At 54.6% G+C, this 11,504-nt stretch overlaps 1 protein-coding gene across 4 annotated transcripts; it reads left to right on the plus strand.

Moving 5' to 3' along the window:
* The first annotated feature begins 933 nt into the window (after positions 1-933).
* On the plus strand, positions 934-10,228 carry SH3BP5L (SH3 binding domain protein 5 like). 4 transcript variants are annotated; one of them, XM_075072028.1, is made up of 7 exons: positions 934-952; positions 2,499-3,277; positions 5,655-5,717; positions 6,307-6,435; positions 6,736-6,897; positions 7,536-7,709; positions 8,322-10,228. In XM_075072028.1, the coding sequence occupies exons 2-7, from the start codon at positions 3,074-3,076 to the stop codon at positions 8,694-8,696; spliced, it is 1,107 nt and encodes a 368-aa protein (XP_074928129.1). In that variant the 5' UTR covers positions 934-952; positions 2,499-3,073; the 3' UTR covers positions 8,697-10,228. The 4 variants fall into 4 exon arrangements, with proteins under 4 accessions (XP_074928129.1, XP_032657288.1, XP_032657286.1 ...); XM_032801397.2 differs by lacking the exon at positions 934-952 and adding an exon at positions 1,223-1,341; XM_032801395.2 differs by lacking the exon at positions 934-952 and adding an exon at positions 1,253-1,341 and having other exon boundaries at positions 2,478-3,277.
* The last annotated feature ends 1,276 nt before the right edge of the window (positions 10,229-11,504 follow it).

Consider the following 11,504-nt stretch of genomic DNA (forward strand, 5'->3'; position numbering starts at 1 on the left):
GAGCCAGTAAGGTGTGTCTTCTTCCTTTGGCACTAGCCAAGAAAGAAGCACCCGCTCAGCTGACCGAGAATAAAAGCTTGGTACCCGTCTTCCTGTCTTCCGTGCCTCCTTGGGGTAATTGACTAGCTCCAGGGGGAAACGAGCCTATTTGGCTAACATGTGTGCAACATTTTAAAATAATTATGAGGAACAGAAGCCTATTATTTTTCTTTTAAATGAGATGTGAGATTCTTTTGTAATCACAGGACTCTAGGAGCTGGGGCTTTAAGGAGAACAGAAGTTTTGCCATGAAATTGCTGGACTTGTCTTAGAAACCAGAAGATTAATAGAAAGAACTCAATTTTGTTATTCATATTTTATATATTTTTATATAAAATTATTTTTAAAAAATCTCATTGTTTTAAGCCAGTCTCATGATTTCAGTGTGTATGTCTTCTAACAGGTGGATCTTGGACACTGTGGGGTTGGTGATGCTACCATTCCCTTGAAACCATTGCACCATGGACCAACCTGGCCTTGCCACAGCAACAATGCCTTCGTCGTCATGGCAACTGTGGCCTCTGTATGTGAAAAAACCCTCACCATACATTAACCCCAGAAAATAAACATGAGTTGGGGGGTGATTTTGACTCTTTTGTTTATTTATTTATTTTTAATTAACACCTAATTGTTTTTACTTTAAAAAAATGGTTTCTTCCAGCTAGCTCTTTCCCCCGGATAAAGATGGCACAGTCCTCACGGATCTCTGATTGGCTGCTGAGCCCCACGTGGTACATTATCTCTCCGACGCCAGCTTTAATATGCGAGCAGGCAAGTCCCTGGCTTCCCTTCTAAGGAAAGAACGTCAGGGCGGGTGGATCATGTGGCCATACGGGAGCACCTATGGGCGCTGCCATATTATCTTCCGTCGTTGTCGCCACCATCTTGCATTACGGCAGGAGCGGAGGGCGAGGTAAACAGTTGGTATCCTAGAGTCCCCGGATGTTACTTGCCCTTCCTCTGGGTCGTAACCCAAAATGGCGGCGCCCACCGTAGATGCAGAATGGCGGCGTTCATGTGTGACTACTAGCTCTTTCACTTTGAGATTATTTATTTACCTCGATGAGAACTGAGCCGAGTGATCTCTCTGATCCTCCTGGCGTGTATCGCTCTCTCCCCTCCCGGGGGCAGCTTGAGGGCAGGAACGGGGCGAGATGCTCCGCACCTGGAGCCGCCATGTTGTACGGCAGATATGCGGACGGGGAAAGGGGTGTCTCGGAGGAGCGGCTTCCGGTTCCGCTTGGGCTTGTTGGATTGGGAGGGGGCGCGCTGGAGCTAGTCGCTTATCCTGGAGAATAGGAGGTAAATAGAACAGTTCGCCCCCAGCCTGGGGGTGCCCGCCCCTGTGCACCGAGCTGAGCCACCCTGGGGGCGGGACCAGGGCCCGGGGTGCATGGGGGAGGGGGTAGCGGGGAGGTTGGCAGGGGCAGGGTGCATTTGGGTGGGTGCAGTTTGCGATAGGGAACGGCGGGGTGCACTGGAGGAGGGGTGGTTGCATGGGAGCGTTTGGCAGGGTGCAAGAGTGGCAGGGAATGGGCAGCTTGCGTTGGGGAGGAGGTTGCTGTACTTTGCATTGAGGTGGGGCTCCTGACGGGTGCTGTTAGATAAGTGCTGGCTGCATTGGGAGGAATGGGTGCAGGGAACATGGGGGTGGGTGCAGTTTGCCTTAGGGAAGGGGCAGTGGTATGGTTGGGCGGATTGGGGCAGGGAGAGAGCGCCATTGGATGGGTGCTGGGTAAATTGGGAGAAGGTGGGGGTGACTGCTGGGTGCATTGGGGAAGGGGCAGTGGGTTGGCTGCTGGGCACATTGGGGCAGGGGGAGAGGGCCAATGTGCCCAGCAGCCATCCCACTGCCCCTTCTCCAATGCACTCTGCACTCACCCCAATGCACTCAGCACCTGTCCAATGGCACTCTCCCCCTGCCCCACTGGATTGGGGTGAGTGCAGGGTGCATTGGGGAGGAGGTGGTGTGGGCATAGGGGACATTGGGGTGGGTGCAGTTTGCATTGGGGACAGTGGGATTATTGCTGTGCCCATTGGGGCAGGGGGAGAGGGTGGTTGGGTGCATTGGGGCAAGTGCAGGTTGCATTGGGGAGGAGGTGGGGTGGGCACAGGGGACATTGGGGAAGGAGTAGTGGGATGGTTGCTGGGTGCATTGGGGCAGGAGGACGGGGCAGTTGGATTGTGAGGGTGCAGGGTGGATTGTGAGGTGGATGCAGAGTGCTTTATGGGAAGTAGCAATAGATGGGGCAAGGATGAAGTGGGAACCTGGTAACTCTTTTGTGTCATTTGAAGGTGACAGGGTCCCATTCTGTCTGGGGTGTGTATGTGTCTCTGGTGAGGTGGGTAGTGTTGGTGCTGACGAGGGTCCCCCTTACTCGATTGGTGTCTGGTACAGAGAGTGGTGCCTGATTCACTCTCTGCTGCTTATTTTCTAGCCTCCTCTCCTATCTCTACAGATGCAGCTGGAATCCAGTTCTCCAGGTTTCACACTCTGAGCCCCTCGGGGACTGACTCTCATCAGGGTCTTGCTAGGGCTGACAGTGGAGGGTGGAGGTGTGTCTGGCTCTCTGCCACTGGAGATTCTTCTCCACCCCCTCGGTGAGCCTCCTTCCTGGCCTTTGGTCTCGGTCTCAGATTGCTGAGTCCCCATGGTCCTGATTCTCTCTTTTCCGGGGGACCGAGCTAGCACATTGCCCCATCCTTTGACTGAGCAGCAAGACGTGGTTCAGACGCTGGTACGAGGAGGGACGTCCATCTCTAATATCTCCTCCAGCACCGCTGCAGTGGATCCCTGAATATCTTCTCATGGTTTGTCACTCGATGCCCCAGCCACTCTCCAAGCTCCTGCTGTAACCCAGGGCTGCCGCGACCATTCCCAATTCCCTATCTGCTAATGGCTCATGTGTCAGTGTGACCCAGTGGATGGGCCCACCATTAGGATGCCTGCGTCCCTGTGAAGGTTCTGCCTGTGGCCTGCCTGCTGAGGAAGACCTGATATCGCCAAGGGGAGGAGTGTTGTGGGGGCCCCACCATGGGGGACTCAGATCAGTGGCTGGTTCTGGGCATGAACATGGGGGACGGGCGCCAGACGCCTCCTGGAGAGCTGCGGACACCCACGCAGGAGGGTGAGGAGCTCAGGGCTCCTATCCCCGAGGATGTCTGCAATAGTGACGAAACCAGGATGCCGTCTATGGACCAGGAAGATGTGGAGGAAGAGCTGGACCCCAGGATACAGGTGAGGGCTGGCTGGACCTGGCTTCTTCTAATGCCACTGGTCACTGCTGGCCGGGGGGAGCTACACATTCCCTTGGGGTCCTGCTTCACAGGGGATGTCACAGCCCCAGCTGCAGAGCTTGACTCTTTAGCTCGAGCTGTGAAGACTCTTGCTTGTAGCACTGGTTCAGTCCCTGGTGTTGGTTAAAATGGCCCCCTGTCCCCAGGGCCTACCTTTGTACATACACTAGAGGGGCAAAGACTTGTGTTGAGGTGTGTAGTCCCCATTACAGAAGGCAGTAACCTTTCCTTGGGGGATTAGTTTGGGTGGTAAACTGGTGCAGGTTCCTGTGTGGATACTTGTAATCCAGTTCATAACATTTTATCTTAATCTGATTCTTCACTGAGTGCTTGTCTACATGGAGAGTTTGACCAGCAGAGCTATAGTGAAATAATTATCATGCTGTAGCTAAGTCAATATAACTTCCTGTGTGGGCATGCTATTCTGGAATAAAAATGACTTTCTTCCAGAAATTTGAGAGACAAGGTGGTGACGTAATATCTTTTCTTGGACCGACCAAGCATTCAAGATACATGCAGCTCTTCAGTTCTGGGAAAGGTACTCCGAGTGTCACAGCTAACTACGAGGTTGAAGGGATAGTTTAGAATATGTGCAATTTACACTAAGGAGCCATTCAAGGTGAAGTGGCCTGTTAACACAGAATAACAGAAGTTGTCCAATAAAAGATATTACCTCACCTCCCTTATCTCTCTACAACAACACTCATCCCAGAATAATTACTTGCGAGTAAATACAGGAAACTGTCACTTTTATTTCTGGACTAGCATGTCCTCATGTGAGGGTACACTGGCGTAGCCATAGCTGTAGAATAGTAGTATAGCTATGCTGGACAGCTTCCCTGTGTAGACAAACCCTGAATTAAGTTAAACCGATTTATAAAACATCTTTGAATTGAATTAAGGCTTTGTCCAGATCAGGATTTAAAGGTGTCCTTTGATCCTGTTATCTCACTTGATCTAATTAACACCTCCTGGGACTCCAGCACAAAGCAGCTGTAACTGCAGCCCATGCTAAGCTGGCCAAGTTAAAAGCCTTCCTAGGATCTTGGTTGTAGGGCTGGAAGGGACTTCTGGAAATCCTGTAGTCCAGCCCTTGTAGTCTGTCCACGCCTTAGAGTAGGGACTGTCTTTATTTATGTGAGTGTACAATGCAGCCCCTAGGGGCTACCATAATGTATGTGACTCGGGTCGCTATCAGAGATACAGGATCCTTAGTGCAGGGGCCCATCCTGCTACCTCAGGGAACAGCAGAGCTTGGGTGCTATTACTCAGCTCTGATCATCAATAGATCTCAGAGCGCATTAGGTCTCTCCCCCAGGCCCTCATTGTCTCGCATCTCAATTGCTGCAGCATCCTCCTCCCTGGCTGGGAGCGGTCCCATCGTTTTACCCACCTTACATCAGAACACTGCTGCAAAGGTCATTTTCCTGTGCCCCTGCCACCCCTCTCTGTGAACTCCCCATTGGCTCCCCTTTGCATCACACACAAACCGCTTGTCTTAGGGCCATGAAGAGCCTTATCTATCATCCCTCCCCCCCCTCCCCCCCCCCAATCAAGGTGTGGAGCCCAGCCTCTGTTCTGTCAGTGACACCAGCCTTCATCACCCATTTGGTAGATTTTCCCAGCGGCACCTCCCTGCTTCCTGCCATGCCACTCCTGTCTGGAGGAGGGGGAGCAGCAGCTCCCATAAACACTCACAAAGCTACCTCACTGCCTTCCTTCAAGTGCCTCCTTTGCCACGATGCTCAATATTGGCTAGGAGCTGCGGCTGCTATCACGCTGATCAGAGGTGCCTGTTGTCTCTTGCTTAATTGGGACCACATCTACGTTTCTGCAGGTGTTGTACATGGTGCCTGGCACGATGTGGTCCTGAACCATGACTGTAATACATGTTGTGTGTCAGACACGCATTGCCATCAGAGAGCATGAGTCGCTGGCACAAAGCCCTGTCCCGTCTCCTCAGAACAGGTACACACAATGGCCCCCACCTCTGATCTAGCACTTTTCACCAGCAGATCCAAGTGGATTACAAATGTATCAGCATTTCACAGATGGGAAAATGAGGCACAGAGAGGCGAAGCGACTTACCCAAGGTCACCCAGCAGGCCAGTGGCACAGCCTGGAATATGCTCTGTGCACTAGGCCATGCTGTGTTGTTCATGGTGCCATCCCTCACAGCTGTGCCGGGAGCAGAAGCGTTGCAGGGAGGGGCTCTCGCAGACAGGGAGGGGAGACCCGTCAGGGTTGCGCTGTCCCGCTGAGCTGAGTGTGGCGTTGGGGCGGGTCCCTGAGCCTCATGCTCTACCTCCTCCCTGCAGGAGGAGCTGGAGCATCTCAACCAGGCCAATGAGGAGATCAATCGGGTGGAACTGCAGCTGGATGTGAGTGAACACTGGGCTCCCTGCAGGGCTGACCGCCGCACCTCGGACTGAGCATGACCCTGCCACGACCAGCCTTGCGTTACAACCCTGTCCAGGCCCTGGAGATACTCTGCAGATCCCACCGATTGTTTCCGTGCTGGGCCAGTGAGCCTGGCTGCTCCTTTGTGGTGGTTGCAGCCCTTACTGGGCATTGTGACCCTTTGAGCTGCTTCCGTAGCCCCTGCACTTTCCTGCGAAGCTAAGCAGGGTTGGACTGGATTAGCACTTGTGGGGGCTGGGTGGCTCTCTGACAGTCTGTCCCAGTGAGGGACCTGCGCTGCAGGGTGCAGAGTGGGGCTCAGTTGGGGGTGCTCTCCCTTGGCAGTCACTGCTGGCCCCAGTTTCCCAGTGTGACGCTAGAGGGCGTTGTGTTACAGGTTGCAGGGCGGGGAGCTCAGCAGGGGGTACTCTCCCCTGGTGGTCAGTACTGGCTCCAGTTCAGCATTAGGGGATGCTGTGCTGCAAGGAGTGGGGTGGGGGCTTAGCAGTGGTTGCTCTCCCCTGGCTGTCAATGCTGGCCCCAATGCTGCTGCTGTCCTCCCCGCTGCAGGAAGCCAGGACCACATACCGCAGGATCCTCTCTGAATCTGCCAGAAAGCTCAACACCCAGGGCTCCCAGCTGGGGAACTGCATTGAGAAAGCACGTCCGTACTATGAGGCCCGTCGCCTGGCCAAGGAGGTGTGAATGCTCCCCTCTGCCCTGCCTGAGACATGCCAAAATCAAACTCCTGGGTTCTGTCCTGGCCCTGGGGAGCAAGTGGTGTCTAGTGGGTTAGAGCCAGGGGACTGGGAGCCAGCACTCCTGGGGTTCTATCCCTGCTCTGGAAGGGGGTGTGGCGGTCTAGTTGTTAGAGCATGGGGGCTGAGAGTCAGGACACCTGGGTTCTATCCCTGCTCTGGGAGAGGAGGGGGGGCAGGAGTCCCTTGCCCTGCACGCGTGCGCTCTCTGTGACTTTCCTTTCCTTTCCTCTCCATGCAGGCTCAGCAGGAGACGCAGAAGGCAGCGCTGCGGTACGAACGGGCGGTCAGCATGCACAACGCCGCCCGCGAGATGGTCTTTGTGGCAGAACAGGGCGTCATGGCCGACAAGAACCGGCTCGACCCCACCTGGCAGGAGATGCTCAACCATGCCACCTGCAAGGTGAGAAATCGGGGTGGGGCTGGAGCTGGAGGTTGTACTACCCTTGTAGGGGGGAAACACACCACCTGCAAGGTGAGACTTGGTGGAGAGGCAGTGGGCTGTACCAAGCACGTGGGGGGGTGGGGGAACCATGCCACTGGGAAAGTCAGACATGGTGACTGGGCCAGGGAGCCATATCAGTCACAAGGGCCAGGGGAATTATACCAACTACATGGAGGTGCTGCTGATGCTACCTGCTAGGGGAGAGCTGGGGGACCACACTGGCTGGGCACAGGGGGAGGAGGATTTGCCATCTGCACGGTGAGAGCAGGGAGCATGGAGCTCAGGGGCATGGTAGAGGCAATAACCAAATGATCACGCCACCTGCCAGAGGAGAGATAGGGATGCCACAAGGACCATACCAACTTCAAAGAGACTGGGGGAGTGGTAGGTTGCACCCCCTGGGGGAGGTGACAGCCTGAGTCCCTGTTGGGGAGGGACGGATGGGGACGGGTGATGGAACTGGATGTGCTGTGCGTGGGAGGGTGGGGAGTGGATGTAGGTGATTGAGATCTGCAAGGCTCTGTGTATGTGGGGTCACAGGCTGAGTGGGAACGGGGGCCTGCTCTGAGCTGTGTGTCGTCCTGCTCTGGCTGCAGGTGAATGAGGCGGAGGAGGAACGGATGCACAGCGAGCGGGAGCACCAGCGCGTCACTCGGCTCTGCCAGCAGGCTGAAGCCAAGGTGCAGAGCCTGCAGAAATCCCTCAAGCGTGTCATCGTAAAGAGCAAGCCCTACTTCGAGCTCAAGGCCCAGTTCAACCAGATCCTTGAGGTGAGGCATTACAGCCCCATTGCGATCCCGGGAGTGCCGGAGCACACACATGCATGCCCCTGCTGAGATTCTGGCATCCCCAAGGGGGGCCGGGGCACATGCATGCCCGCCCCTGCTAAGACCCCGGTGTCAGTGCTTTGGGGGCCGAGTGTGTGTGCGGCTTGGGTGAGACGTACCCACCCCTCTGAGATTTCACAACGCCCTGGGTGGCATGTGTTCCTGCCAGCCTTTGTTGCTGCTTCCTACCCAGGAAGGGATGGGTTTTCTCCTGGCTGCTGTCCTTCCCTGGCTGTGGGGCCCAGAGCAGGGAGAGATGTCAGGCTGTGATTGGGTTTGGAGAGGGGTGGGGTGTGTGTGTTTGTGTGTGCACACGTGCAGATAACTGTGAGGAAGAGTGTGGGCGGAGCTGAGCATGCAGGGGGTGGATTGAATTTATAGGATGGAGATAGGGGGTGTCTTTCTATCATGGGTTTGGTGCACCCCCCATCCTCATCCCCAGGAGCACAAGGCCAAGGGGGCTGGAGTGGGGAGGTGGGATGGGCAGGGAGGGTTTGGGGGTGCTATGTGGTGCCAGAGGGATCTATGTAACTGCTGATGTCCTCCAACCCCCAGGAGCACAAGGCCAAGGTGACGGGGCTGGAGCAGCGGGTCTCCCAAGCCAAAATGCGCTACTCAGTGGCGCTCCGTAACCTGGAGCAGATCAGTGAGCAGATCCACGCCCGGCGGCTGCAGCGCCTCATCCAACGCCGGGCCTCGCCAGTCGGGGCAGAGGCAGGGGCTGGGTTGGGCGCTGAGTGCCCCCCTACGGACACGCTCTCCATGCTCAGCTTGCAGACCATTGCCTCTGACCTGCAGAAGTTTGACTCGGTGGAGCATCTGCTGGGGCTGTCGGATGCCACCAGTCTCAACAGCGATGAGCTGGAGGAGCAGGAGCAGCGACGGGGCGGACAGAGCCAGTTCAAGCACCACCGCAGCGTCAGCCTCTAACCCACTTCCCTGGCCCTTCCCCTCGGCGAGCCCAGCCGGAAGGGGCTGTGCCAGCCGGGCAAGGAGGGAATGGTGTGGCTAGACACTGCGGCACTGGGGGGTGGAGGCAATAGCCTTCCACGAAGCACCCCGACTTCCTACAGGGGGGCCCAAAGACACTGCACCTCCTGGGGGCATTGCTCATCCTCTCCTCCCCCTGCCCCATGAGTGCCCTCTTACACTACACCTCCTAGAGGGCATTGCTCATCCCCTCCCCCCAGGCGAGTGACCCCTGACACTGCACTGGGTGACTCTGACACTACACTTCCCAGGGGGTATTGCTGTACTGACACAAGTAGCATGGAGGCTGCTGATTCCAGCCAGCAGGGCTTTCTGGGTCCCCTGCAATAGGGCTCCATGCTGGAGCCAGGAGCAGACACGGGCCTTTGCTGGAGCAGTGTTACCCGCAGACCCCACTCCCAGCATGCACTGATCAGAGCATCCAGTTCCCTTGAGTGCTGTGTGCTGACAGCCAGGGTCTCCCCAGAGCAGAGACACAAGCATCTCTGGTTTTATGCACACTATTGTGGTCTGCTGCCTTCGCTGACCTGGTTTCCAGTGCTGCTACACATCCTGGGCTGGGGGAGGGGGAAGCAAAACTAGCTGCTGTCTGACAGACTACATTCCCGAGGGGGGGAGGGGGTTTGGCAGGCCCTGACCTGGGGCTACTGCATATGTACATGCCGGGGGACAGGGCGGGAGCTATGATAACTACAGCCTAGTTCTTGTCCACAACCAGAGGCTGATGAGGGGTGCTGCTGAGACATAGAGATGGCCTAGAGCCACTACCCTCTCCTAGTGCATACACAGATTGGGCCAGTTCCCTCTGCCTATCCTGTGGAGCCTGCAGCGCTCACTGGGTGGGTTGCTTGCTCACCTCCTGCAATGTAACAGGGATGCTCCTCTGAAAATTTTGGTGCCTGGTAGCAGAGATTACAGGAGCAGCCAGTGCAAACTGTATAGCCTTCCCTGCATTCACAAGTGGCTGGGCTCAAAGATGCCTGGAGTCTGTCCTGTGAGCAGAGCACCTTCACCCAAAAGGTGGCCAGGAGCTGATTCCTTCCCCCACCAGCTGGTTCACTCTGGGGAGCTCCTTGTACTCTTACCTAACCCTGTTCCTCCAGATTTCCTAAGTCAAATCTTCCTTTATATTGAGACAAATAAGTGTCAAAGCTGTGTGGAAAGTAATTTGCACTAGTTGGTGTGGGGATGTTTGGTGTTGGTTGGGAGGGGGAGCTTCTTGTGCATATCCTCCATCCCGGAGCCCATTCTGGGCTCATCTGTACCCCCTGTGGTCTCCCGGGAGCTGGGGCTGTGTCCTCTCTCTGTGATGGATGCCCCTCTTAGCGGGGGGCTGTTGCTGCTGCTGTGCCCTGGTGTGGTTTCACTCTGCTGTGGCTGTGATGATAACTGCTGGTTTGAGACAGCACAGTGGATCCGTATGAGTGAGCGGCTGTGCTGCATATTTTATTTAAAGTAAAGATGCCCCATGAGATTTGTCTGTCTCTGTGTCTCATGATTCAGTGGAATCCTGGATTGTCCACACTGCAAAAACACAATATTGTAGCCAGTTCCCAGGACTCTCATCTGACCTGGGTACAACACAGGGTTTAGCTTTGTTCTTGCAGTGACTGTTTTTTTGTAACGATTTAGCACTGTTTCAGCCTTGGAGCTTCATACTTGCTGTACAAACTGCAAACTCAAGGATTAACTCCACTAGCTGGCAGGAGGAGTTGGCTGTTATCCACTAGAGGGAGATATTGAACAGTTTGCCAGGGTGTTAACATTTCACAGCAGTCTATTTTTTTCTGACTGCACTGCACTGCACTGTCAATTTCTGTGTACTGAGGAAATCTTTGCAGCCATCTCAGAGTGCCTCAGCAGACTAAGGGTTTATCTGTACTGGAAATTTTGCACTTACACTGATGTAACTCCCTTTGTGGGCACTCTTGTTCCAGAATGAATGGCTTTTTTAATTGCCTGTCACTCAGGCCTATAAACTCCCTATCAACTTCAATTCAGATCTCTGTCTAGGACAGGTCCTCACATCTAGGCTCTGTCTGTATCTTGCCAATTCTGCTTCACATCTCTTAGATCCGGTCTTCACTATCCATCCAGACAGCTACAACTCGCATCCAGGCTCTTATGTCTCATCATCTCATATCTCAGTCACGACAACATCCTTCTCTCTAGCCTTGCCCAATGCAGTTTTGCCTTGCTTGGGTCCATTCAGAATGCCACTGCAGAGCTCATTCTCCTAGGGTGTCATTTTGACTGTCACCCGTTCTTTGAATCCCTCCTCTGGCTCCCCCTCCTCTATCACATCAAACATAAACTTCTCATCCAGGGGTGCTGTAACTATTTGTATGGGGTGCATTGAACCAAACTGGAAACCCTATGTGTGATGGAAACCACTTCATACCAGGGGGTACAGAAGCACCCCCCATACCTATAGTTCTAGCACCTATGTGCTCATCTTCACTTTTAAGGCCCTTCATCACCTATCCCTGCCCTACCCATCCCCTCTTGTTCAATATCAAGCTGTGGATGCTCCTCTCCGATCCACCCATGCTGCATTAACGCGCTACATTTTCAAACAACTTTTTGCTTTCCCCCAGGCTGCCCCACCCGCTTGGCAGGAGCCCCCATCAACACCCGAACAGTGACCTCATTATGTGGCTCCAAATCCCACCTTAAAACTCTTTTTTGCCAAAATGGTTACAAAAAAAATCCTTGACTATGATGCTGCTGGTGTGCTGAGACCATGGC

This window comes from Chelonoidis abingdonii, chromosome 13 (assembly GCF_003597395.2).
Source record: "Chelonoidis abingdonii isolate Lonesome George chromosome 13, CheloAbing_2.0, whole genome shotgun sequence".
Taxonomy (NCBI): Eukaryota; Metazoa; Chordata; order Testudines; family Testudinidae; genus Chelonoidis; species Chelonoidis abingdonii.